This window comes from Sapajus apella, unplaced genomic scaffold (genome assembly GCF_009761245.1).
Source record: "Sapajus apella isolate SASKATOON/1434 unplaced genomic scaffold, GSC_monkey_1.0 scaffold35, whole genome shotgun sequence".
NCBI lineage: Eukaryota > Metazoa > Chordata > Mammalia > Primates > Cebidae > Sapajus > Sapajus apella.
Genome location: NW_022436975.1, coordinates 7,006,082 through 7,018,913, shown reverse-complemented (window position 1 = coordinate 7,018,913; position 12,832 = coordinate 7,006,082). Strand labels below are relative to the sequence as shown.

The 12,832-nt window shown below is 38.4% G+C and overlaps 1 protein-coding gene across 1 annotated transcript in view; it reads right to left on the bottom strand.

Annotated features, from left to right (window-relative positions):
- Nucleotides 1-342: 342 nt before the first annotated feature.
- The window catches only part of RP1 (RP1 axonemal microtubule associated), a 310,814-nt gene continuing 298,324 nt past the window's right edge, over nt 343-12,832 (bottom strand). Inside the window, exons 30-31 of the mRNA XM_032296101.1 lie at nt 5,628-5,709; nt 343-1,722 (exon numbers count right to left, since the gene is read on the bottom strand). Coding sequence (XP_032151992.1) covers nt 1,623-1,722; nt 5,628-5,709 — 182 coding nt within the window. The 3' untranslated portion in view covers nt 343-1,622. The remainder of the gene's footprint in view (nt 1,723-5,627; nt 5,710-12,832) is intronic.

Below are 12,832 nucleotides of genomic sequence, written 5' to 3'. Positions count from 1 at the left end.
ACACACACAGACACACACACACAGACACACACACACAGACACACACACAGACACACACACAGACACACACAGACACACACAGACACATAGACACACACACAGGCACAGACACACACAGACACACACACACAGACACACACACACAGACACAGACACACAGGCACACAGACACACACACACATACACAGACAAACACACAGACACACACACACACACAGACACACACACACACACAGACACACAGACACACACTCACACCCTGCTTTTCCTAATTGTGAAATGTGCCCACTACTGGATATTTATAAGATAATTTTTAGTATTGTATAGACTAACTTAAAATTTTTAGTCATAGATTTATTTTAATGTCCTTTAGGAAGAAAATGTAATAACATATTAAGTCATTGATTTCATGGATATAATGAAAATGGTTTAGGATGAGGCCAAACTCTCTTCACCTCTAAATAAACTGATTTATACACAGTTCAAAGAAGAAAGTATCAAGCATATACTAGTACAGGTGCTATTGCAGATGACAAAAATCATGAAGGCGGTATGTGAGATTTACCTCCTTGGCCCCTCTGACTGATTTCATGGGATACGAAAAACACTCAGGGAAGGCAGGAAGGCCAAGGTCACCGTGTGGACGTGCATGGGTTCTGGAGTCAGGCTTTTAGAGTCACGTCCTGACTCCCCTGCTCATTCTAAGCTTGGGCAGGTCACTTGACTTTTCTATGTGTTGGTTTCCTCATCTATGAAATGTGGGTGATGATAGTATCAACCCCACAGGGGCAAAAGAGAGATTCAAATACAGGTGACTCTGACATTGAAAGCCACATCCTGACCTCTCCAGGGCTGGCAAATGAGTTTTAGCTCATGTGCCAAATTAACGGAGTGGAAGAAGGTGTCTGTGGCACCGAGTTGACAAGTATTTGAGGCTTCATGGGGAAAAGTGATGGATGGATGTGAGATGTCTGCCCCGTACTCTGCTGCTATCTTCCTGCAGGTCCCAGTTACCAGCTCAAAGATCAAGCTGCACGTGGACCCACAGGATGTGCAGTGGAAACACACGGTAACCCAGTCGGTTGAGTTCTTTCTACATTTTCTTACTGATATCACCACTAATTCTGAGAGAGACATACCATTATCTAAGAATAAAACTTCCACTTTAAAATTAACATAGGTTGCATGAAAGTGTTTTTCATACATCAAATGTTATTAGGTACCTCTTCAGCTATTTTCTACAAAGGCTACTTATTTAAACATTTCAGTAAACTTAACATTAGTGAGATTTTCTGAAAGAAAAAGGAAAAGAAAGAAAGAAGAGGAGGGAGGGGAAGAAAGAGGAGGAGGGGAAATAAAAGGAGAAGGAAGAGGAAGAGGAGGAGATGAGCAGCAGCAGTATGGGCACCCCAAATACCAAGGACTGATCTTGGTCAGCCATTGGCCAAGGCTCCCAATGTATCCTCCCAACTTTGGAAGTTCTCAGAAACAATGAGTGTGTCCAGCAGAAACTGACCCTCCCCAGGTGTTTGCTTCAGCTCAGGCAAAAGACAATTGCACAATCACAATCAGATCAATAGCCTTCTGAAGCATATTGGAACAACAGGCCCAAGTGGGTCCTTTCAGGAGATGACGGACCCGGTCTGTCCTCCCGCACTGCGGCTACGCTCTGCGAGCAACTCCCGCTGGGTCTTGCCATCATCTTGGTACTCATCTAGCCATCTGCCATGGAAAAAAGAAGAGAATTAATATGAGAGGGCATTGAAAGAAGCCTCAGTTAGAAAGGAAAAAATATATATATGGAATGAATTTAAAGAGGTCTTTAAAGAGATCGGAATTTTTAAAAAGCATTTAGGATTTTAAGTCACACCGGATTCCTTTTAGCAGTCCAGCTTTGGTAAGCCTTTGTCCTATACTCAAGTTGCAAGGTCATATTGGTTCACTCTAAAATTCTGGCTTTTAGAAAAGTCCTCTGGTAACATCACAAACATTCTAACGCCATCAAAAATTCTCACTTGGAGTTTCCTTAGTGAAAGCTGTTATTTCGCTCCTGTCATGTGACTGGCAGGTATACACAGTAGCTAAACCCTCAGTCTCTAGGACAGTGCTCTTCAAGAGAAATAGAATACGGACCGCATATGGAAAGAAGTAAAAAGAAGGTAAAATTAATATTTTTAATTTTCATAAATTCAAAAGATGATTATTTCAACACGTAATCAGTATACAATTTATATCACATTCTTTTTTATTCTACAGTCTTGAAATCTGGAATGTATCTTACACCTACATTGGCATAGCCCACAGGTCGGTACACATGCGTGGCTTGTGGCTCCCATGTGAGACAGTACAGTTCTACAGTCAAATATATTTTGATCTGAGTCCTGACTCCACCAATTCTGAATATATTCTGTAAAAAAAATTTACCGTCTTTATATTTCAAAGATAATTCCCTTGTCTTTGAAATATCACAGAGTCTACTGGAGGCTTGCTGTGGCATCAGATGTGTTTATGTGTGCAGTTCTGGCTTTACCATGAAGCCTGTTCCTTGGAAAGCTTTCAGTAAATGCTGGTGATGGCTATTCTTCTGATTTTCTCTCCAGCAATACAACAGATGGGTGCGGAAATTTTATCAACTCACACAACACAAAATATAACCCCTCTATATCTTGGTTATTTTGAAACTCCACAAATAAAGTTATAAATAACTCTTTCTCAGGGACCTTTCTTATCCTATGATTAGAAGGGGACTTGCACTTAAGTAGCTGATAAACTATACTGAGGAAGACAGCAAAGTTTATGTCATCTAACACTCCAAAATCTAAGTAGAACTTTCTGACAAAATGATTTTATAGCAAACTTGGTATCTTGTGCAGGGAATTCTTCAGTAGAAGATAATTCACAAAATCATAGTGATATCATAGAAACAATGGATTGATAGACACTAAATTAAAACTTTCCAGAAGGCCAAGGAACCAAGAGCCCCTGCTGTCTGACTAATGGGTCTCAGGTGTGCATGCCATTACTCTCATTAGGTCACAGTTTTCTCATCTGTCAAACAAACCATGAGACTAAATGTTATCTATGGTTTCTTCCACTTCTGATGGAATAGCAAGAAAAGGTTTTTCTTACTTATTTTAACCTGGGTCCTCAGAGAGAAAAGGCAAGGAAAACAGGTAATATTGCTATAGTTAAGTTAAGTTAATTGACAGCCGTGCAATAATATGCCTATATGCATATCATTTCATATGAGAGTATAATACAATAAAACATCTTAAATATTTTCATCTGCAACGTTTTTTTCTATAAATCCAATTTCAATCTAAGGTTTGCAATTATTCTAAAATGTAGAAATAAGTCACTTCCATCTTAATTTCTACTCCTTTGCATTTCCAGTAAAACTAATTTTGGCTTGGAAGAGAATGGGACAATTATCGCCTGCCCTGGATGACTTTGACTTTGCTAAATATGACACATTTAGAAAAATAATAATCTTATATTTATTCCTTATGATATTTCATAGGTACCATCACATTTAGAGCAATAAACTATACTGTAAAATATTAAACACAGCTTCATATGTTTCCAAATATCTAGATGTGATATAAAACCAAATGTTGCATATATACTGGCCAATATGGTAGTCACTAACCATCTGTGTCTATTCAACACTTGAAATGTAGCTAATACGACCAAGCAACTATATTTTTTATCTGACTTGATTTTAATTAATTTAAACTTAATTAGCTATATGTGACTAGTGGCTACCATGTTGGACTGTGCAGATACAATGTTTTAAAAAGTAAAACTTAGTCAGTTATTTGAGAGTTCTAAATACTAGACATATGATCTAGAAATAAAGGTGTTTTTCTCCCTTCATTTGCATGTGTAATATCATGTCAAAAATTTCTTTAAAATTGCTTCTATGACAATAACATTTACCATCATGGAGCCTCTAATTGCAGGACACTTTTGTAGGTGCTTTTTATACATTGTCTGAAATCCTCAAACAACCCTGCAAAATAGGTGTCATTACTGCCATTTTACATAAGAATAAATTGAGGCTCCCAGAGCTAGTAAGTAATGCAGCTGTAATCCAAATCTGGTGTTAAAAAATGTCAATCTTTGCCCCTTCTATTCTTTATTTACTAAGATTTCTTGCAAAAATAAAGATACAAGGTCTCTTCCTAGAGCCTCAATTTCACAAAACGGCAGTAACGACTACCACATACACTTTATGTGAATGCGCATTGAGGAAAAAAACCAAACAGATGATGAGAAGTGCTACACATTTTGTTCATACAAAATGCAACTCTTTATTGCATTTTTAAAGAATGAGTATTTCCTAGAAGTGAAGCTATAGTAAGGTAAAATCCAGTCAGTCAACCAATGTGCTTCTCTGCATGTCTGAAAAGAGTCCCTCACTTTGGGAATAGCGTTGCTGAACCACCTGCTAAACACAGAGCACACCCAGCTCTCCAGTTTCGTGTAGCAATACATCCCTCCTACCTCACTGAAGATCAAGTGGAACTTCTTTGAGGACAGGGACTCTACTCTTTTATCTCAAAATCTCTAGGACTTGGTGTAGTACCTGACACCTAGCAGGCACGCAATATTTTTGCATAAATAAATGGATGAATAAATTAATATACATAATGCATGAGTTTTCTGGATTCAAGGAACCTGCAATTACATAGACATAGCACCTTGACACCTGGGTCTTCACAGCATATATAAGCCTCTATCATGGTCCTCATGTTGTTAACATTTCCCATGCTCCCATGTGGGGACCACAGGTCCTTGCCAACAGAAACTGGATTGGCTTATTGCTGGATCTCCATTATCTACCCCGCTTCTTGATATAGTGAGTGGTCAGTTACTATTTATATAATGACTGATCAAATGGATCAATATATTCTGTAGATTGATTAATAATGGAGGGAACTTAACTGTGTAATTTCTATTTTTAGTGAATTTTGTTTTAATTTTAATTTTAATTTTGCATTCAATATTCTTACTATAACTCTATAAAGTAGGTAAAGAAGATTTATCATTCTCATAAAATTTTGAAAACTGAGAATTAGGAGTTTAAGTAATTCACCTATGACCACACGGCCAAGGAATTACAGTTACCCTTGCAACTTAAGTCTCCTTTTATATTATAGCTACGCCATATTAGTACAAGGCATTGGAGTTCACAGTTCACATATATAACATCATTTCAGTTTAAATGATTCAAATGAACAAGGGGAAACAGGTATTACTGCCATCTTTCATATGAGGATGTTGAACCTCAGAGCAGAGTGGTACCCAAGTTCACAGTACCAGCAGGGAGCTTATCACGTTTTTTAGAAACAGAAAGAAGAACCCGTGTCAAAGTCCTAATCCAGTTTCTTTCCATTTCAGCATACTTGTTTCAGAAGAGAAAAATGTTAGAGATTACAAAAGAAGACAGAATGACCAGTGCTGATAAAGGACAGTTCTCCTGAGGAGAGGCCTTCCGCTCTAGTTTTCAGGGAGGGAATGATGTTGTTCAACAGCTGGGAGGAGGCATGCTGGAGGACACTGTTGGAATAAATTGGACAAAGGAAACATAATTTTGCATAACAACGCATTGAGTAACAACATACCTGTTGCATGGAAACAGTACCTCTTCAGTGCTGTCTTCATCTTCAGACTTAACAACAATACTCCCAAGAAACCATCCATTACCTGTATGAGTTGACAAAGGAGATTTATTTAACTCTTTAGCATAAAAATACCAGCATTGTAATTTTATTCATATATCCTCCAAATGTTTCTTTTTAAGTACACGTGTCAGGGTACAAAAATATGCATATGCAAATTATAGCGTAGAGAAATGAAAGTGTGAGTGAGCAACCTAATTACTCAGAGTACTAGAAGCAGAGGAAAAGAGAAGATGGGGACCCAAACTTTCTATAAAATTCTAAAAAAAAAAAATATTTAAAATCAGATGAGCCAAGAATAAGGAGAGAAGTAAATTCATATAAATGCATTTCAGTTATGATAAGTCATAGAAGATTGATAGGTTTAAATAATAATGGAAAGTCACAATCAATCATCATTCTTAATAGTGAAAATTTAGAAGTTATCATTGATTACTGCACTTGTCAATACAATTAAAGAAAGAAAAAATGAAAGTAAGGAAAGAAGGGAGAGAGAGAAGGAGGGAAGAAGGAAGAAAGGAGAGGAGATAAGAAGAAAGGAAAAGGAAAAGTGATAAATGCAGAAAAAAGAAACAGAACTTTCATTATTCACAGAAGATATGACTTAATTAAAACCAAAAAAATTACAGAATATAAAATTAAGAGTGATGAGAAAATTTGTTAGAAATATAATTAATACATAAAATTCCAGTGTATTTCTATTAGCCAGAGAGGAAAGATTAAAAAGCATAATTCAATGAAAGTCACAATGTTGAACTGCTGTAAAAATTTAAGAATTTAAGAGCAAATTTAAAAGCAGATGTAGTATAATTTATAGAAAAAAAATCATCTAAATGTAGAAAATGACAGCAAAAAAAGAAAAAGCCATAAATAAATGAGGAGCTGTCTCATATTGGTAAGTAGGACGATATAAAGATGTCAATTCCTCATAAACTAATTTAAGACTGCAATGTAATTAAATCAAATTCACCATAGTGTTTTACATGAAAATCCAAAAGCTGGTAATAAAATTCATGTGGATGATAAAGGCCCAATAATATCACAGGCACTTCTGATCTTGAGTAAGGGAGGGGAATCACCCTACCCGTTATCAACATTTATTGTAAATCTATATCAATCAAGGCAATATGGAATTGGCTGACATAGTTAAATTGACTATGGAACAGAAAAATAATTCAGAATTAACCTTTCCCATTCATACAAACTTGATACAGGGAGCTCTGCTCTGCACATTAGTGTGGAACCATAACAAAAACTGCAAGCTGAAACTAGGCAAGCCATCTTAATAATCAACAGGGGAAAATTATGACTGCTTGATGATCTTTAAACATTTTTTCAAAACATCAAAAAATCTTTACTGTGAATTTAAAATGGTTACAAAAATGAAAAGTAGTAACCCTAACATGTAATGCACTATAATTTAAAACATTAGAAACATTGAAAATTAAAAGGTTTTATTTTTTTCTAATAAAACAATCTTAGGAATTGTTTGGTGCTTGCCTTCTTTTTCTCATCACATAATTTATAATACAGAGCAAGCATCTTTTGCCTTTTAGCACATTATTAAACTCCTAAATTTGAATCAGCTTACAACATATTTTCTTTGTGTTTTCAATGTCATAAAATATCTCAGAATCCCTTTAAGTGAAGTTTTTATTAATATCTTTGTCATTTTTGTCACCACCGCCTTCCTCATCTATGGGCATCAATTCCCCTCACTAATTTCCTCTGGCTGAGAACCTAAAGTCTCTTAAATGGTGGCAGTGTCAACACTTTCATGGTGATAAATTTCATCTATAACCCCATTTATGTTAGATTTGAACCTCACTTCCAGCATTGCCACTTTTCCTTTCTTTGATGCACTTTCATCTTTCAATTCTATATTGTTATAAACTGTCACATGGATTCACTATTGGTAAACAAGGAAGCAACACAACAATGCACTTTGCTGTCTGTGCATAAACTGATAATAAGTACACCATGACCCAGCACCAACAGACAGACACTGGAAGAAGTGATGTGATTGGTCGCTGATCAGAACGTGCATCTGTTTTCCACATAGTGATTTATAGACTAAAAAGCTGGCAGCAAAGTTTGTACTTATGCAATTGCAGTTACTATAGCATGGTAACTGAAATTTGAACTATGCTATTTGGGGACTTGTGTTAACTAAATCATTGCAACTGAAATTTGTGAATATGGATACCATGCAAAGCAATGACTGCTTGTATAAAATAAAGATGACTTTGTATAGCTCTCAAGTGAAGATGAAGTAGTCAATACACAGTGGTGGTACAATTGGTGATCCATATGAAAAAAATGAAAGTTGATTCCATCCTCATATCATACATAGAAATCAATTATGCAGGGAGTAAAATTTTAAATCTTAAAAACAAGACTTAAAATATATGTATGTAGATGTATAAACTTGTAGTCATCAATGTCAGGGACACGTTCTGAGAAAGGCATCATTAGATGATTCCACTATTGCGCAAACTGTGAGCACTTAACACAAACATAGATGGTATTGCCTACTGCACACCTAGTGATACAGCACAGCCTATTCATCCTAGGCTACAACCTGTTCAGCATGTTACTGTGTCACACAATGGTAAGTATCTGTGTATCTAAATATAGAAAAGGTAATGAGTTTCACTACAATATTGCAACAGCTATGATATTACTAGATGATAGGAATTTTTCAACTCCATTATAATCTTATGGGTCTGCCATCCTATATGTGGTCCATGTTAACTGAAACATGGTTATGCAGCACATGGTTTGCATATATATATATTTGGAATACTCTACAGGTAGAAATGACTTCCTTAAATAAGACACAAAATGTACTGATAATTTAAAAATTATACTATACTCTTAAATTAAACTACTTTAAAATTAAGAATTTCAGCCATCAAAATACAACACAAACTAGAGAAGATACCGTGCCAGTCACTTAGTAGTTGCTCTCCCCTTTCTTGCCATTTCTGCAGTTCGAGAGGCCCACATCTCCCAGATGTCTCTGCGGCCACAAATGAACTATGCGACTAATTTCTCAGGAATGCAATGTGGCCAGAAGTCGTATGCATAGTTGCCATCTCCCATGCGCAAAAGACACTGCTGCAGGGGACTCTCCCTCTTTTCCATGTGTGTAACCAGCTCTGACCAGGTAGAGGAGAGGAGATTTAGGTGATGGAAGAATAGCAAGGGGAAGGACCTGGTCCCTGATGGCTGGCTGGGAATGGCCATCACTTTGGGGCTGTTACCTGTGTGTGGAACACGCTGCTATCTTTAAAAACCTTTTTTTTTGCCGGGTGCGGTGGATCACGCCTGTAATCCCAGCACTTTGGGAGGCTGAGGCGGGCCTCATAAGGTCAAGAGACTGAGACCATCCTGACCAACATGGTGAAACCTCGTCTCTACTAAAAATACAAAAATTAGCCGGGCGTGGTGGCACACACCTGTAGTCCCAGCTACTCAGGAGGCTGAGGCAGGAAAACTGCTTGAACCCAGGAGGCGGAGGTTGCAGTGACCCAAGATCGTGCCCCTGCACTCCAGCCTGGCACCTGGTGACTAAGCAAGACTCTGTCTCAAAAAAAAAACTTTTTTTTTTAAATCACTTTTTATTAGAGAAACTTTCCTTTTACCCTAAATATTAAGGACAAGAACATGTATTTCCACAGACAAAGAAATTCAGTTAAGGATTAAAAAAAAGAAGAAAGAATGCTCACTGTTCCTAGAAATCAGGGTAATGCAAATTAGAGCCAAAGAGAATACTATTTTGTATCAACTTATGTAAAATAAAAGCAAAAATTAAGTGTACCAAGTGTTGGTGAGCATATGACGCAATATACAAAAAAATCTTGTATACTGTAGGTAAGAGCAAAACTTAGTAAAGTCACTTTTGGAACTAGTAGTTTGTCTAGAGCCAGAGCTGATCATATCCTTTGACCTACCTAGTAATTGACTTCTATGGATTTACCTTAGAACCTGCGGTTTCTTAGTCTCAGCTCCGCTGACATGTGGGGCCTGATAATTCTTTGTTATGGGACTGTCTTGTGTGTGCTAAAATGCTTAGCAGCATCTCAGGCCTCTACCCACTAGGTGCTGGTAGTAGCACCTACCAGCTGTGACAACCAAAACTGTCTCCAGACATTGTCAAATGTCCCCAGGGGGCAAATCTGCCCCCAGTTGGGAACCACTCTCCTAGAGGAACTCTTGCTCCTGTGCGTTAGAATGTTTATTTCAGGCTGGGCACGGTGGCTCATGCCAGTAATCCCAGCACTTTCGGAGGCCAAGGCGGGTAGATTACCTGAGGTCAGGAGTTTGAGATCAGCCTGGCCAACATGGCAAAACCCCGTCTCTACAAAAAATTAGCCAGGTGTGGTGGAGTGAGCCTGCAGTCCCAGCTACTTGGGAGGCTGAGGCAGAAGGATTGCTTGAACCCAGGAGGCAGAGGCTGCAGTGAGCCAAGATCACACCACTGTACTCCAGCCTGGGTGACAGAGTGAGACTCTGTCTCAAAAATAAAAATAAAAAAGAATGTTTGTTTCAGTTTGTTCGTAACAGTCAAACTGGACACAACACAGCTGAGCATTAACAAGAGATGAACAGATTAATATGCGTAATTATGCAATAGAATATTAGAGTGGTGAAAATCAACTGTTGCACTACACATGAAAGTGTATATATCTTGGAAACAATGTTGAGTTAAAAAAAATCATGTCACAAAGGCAGTATATGGCACATCATAATTTCTACAAAGCACAGAAACTATCAGTGTTTACAAGCATCCCCACATGAGTAGTAAAGCCTTTCTTTAAAGCAAAGGTTTTTGAAATCACGAAAAAATCCTAAAAATCAGGATGGATACCTTGTGGGAGAGGTGAACACAGTAGAACCACCAGGACTGGTAATGTTCAGGCTTACATTAGGTAGTGGGCTATGAGACTGCAAAGAATACACAGTTTGAAAAGAAGAGATGGGAAAAGAACATAACCTGGATACTCTATTACGGTATATTTTTATTTCAGTGGAATGAGTATTCAGAATGCAGGAAGGATAGTTTCATTAAAGAACTTTAAAATGGTGTTATAGTAATTACTCGGCTTTCCTTCACTGAGTTTCAAATAGCCTAATTCTACCACTCAGAGAAGCCCACTGAAATTTCCAAATATCCAGCCAAAACCTGGCCCTCACCCCCAGTCTACCTACCACATTTTCTTCCTTTCTTGTGAAAATTTTCATGTTCTTCCAGGTCCCCTTGCCAAATAGACAATAGCAATGTGAAGGTCACATTTAAATATTTATCATACTTCATTCTAACTTAATACAAGTATTTCCTACGTGTCTGCCACCATGGGCCCTGCCTGTGAGCACACACCCCAGGCATCTCACTCACATGTGCATCCAGCCAGGGCTAGTATCCTGCAGGCCCTCAACAAAGAACCCTGGAGATGCAGTCTGAGGACCTCTGGAATCAGGACCCCTGGAGGTGCTTGTGATGCAAGAGACAAGCAGAAAAGCACATATGCCTCTGATTACTCAGAGCCCACTCAGGCAGAATCTCTGGTGTGGGCCCAGGGTCTATTTTATTTAAGATACTCAGATATTTCCTAACTATATTGAAGTTCTACAAATTTGCTACAAATCTGAGGCTTTACTGTAGCTTTCCATTTATTTCATTTGTGGTTAGATAACCCTAGACACAACTGTATTTGTGTTAAAATCATAATACTGAATGTGGCTTCATCTTAAAAACGAAAAGAAAAAAATAACATGAGAATTTCCCTATTGTCCTTCCCATATCTGTTAACATTTTTTGTTAATGAATGTCTCCTTGAAAAAAAATAAGTATTTTGGAAGTTTGTTGCTGCTTCCATCAGTCATTTCTATATCAGTAAATTGGCCATGTAAATATATTTAAAATCACAATGTCCCCCTCATTTTTCCTTCTGTCATTTTTATTCTTTGTATCAAACAACCTTGGTTATAATGTCTTCTCTTTCAAATGTCCAGCCTACCTCTTCAAATACATGCCTAATTCTCCTTCCTCTGCCTTCAATAGTGATTGCTCTGCTGTTGTGAACGCAGTTTTCTCTATAGCATCTCAGTTCTGGCTTTTTAGGATGTGGTTGGATGTCTTAACATTGTTTCCAACCCATGTCACAAAGAAGAGTCTCAGAATTCTTGTTTAAAACAAGAATCTGAGCGTTCTACTAACTGTTCTGTTCCAATCCACACCAAAGTCTCCAGCTCTGACTGTAATTAGCTACCCTGAAAATCCATGTGCTGTTGGCAAGGGCGGCTTGGGGCAAAAGCAGGAAATCACAGTAAAACTTTCCACCCTTCATAAAAGTAATCTAAAAGTCACCGCACCATACAGTGACACCACTCTGCAGCAACCCAGCACTACAGTGACACCCCTCCACAGTGAAACAACTCCATACCGACACCTGTCTACAGTGACAACCATCTACAGTGACACCACCCTACAGTGACACCACCTACAGTGACAATGCCCTACAGTGACTCATCTATAGTGATACCACTCCATCATGACAATGCTCAATAGTGACACCACACTACAGTGACACCACCCTACAGTGACATCATTCTGCAGTGAAACAACTCTACACTGACACCCCTGTACAGCGACACTCCTCTCTGCTGACACTGCTCTATAATGACACCACTCTACAGTGACACCAGTCTACAATGACACAGTCTACAGTGACACTGCTCTAGTGACACTGCTCTGCAATGACACCACTCTATAATGACAACACTCTACAGTGACATCACTCTTCAGTGACACTCCTTTACAGTGCCATGGCTGTGACTGACACCACTCTGCAGTGAAGTCACTCAGTGGTGACACTCTTCCCCAGTGATGTCACTGTACAGTGACATCAATCTATACCAACATTGCTGCACAGTGACATCAATCTACAGTAACATCGCTGCACAGTGACATCGATCTACAGTAACATCGCTGTACAGTGGCACCACTCCACAGTGAGGCCACCTGACAGAAACACCACCCCACAGTGACACAACCTTAGAGAAACGCCACCTTACAGAGACGCCACTCCACAGTGACTCCACCTTAGAGAAACACCACCCCACAGTGACACAACCTTAGAGAA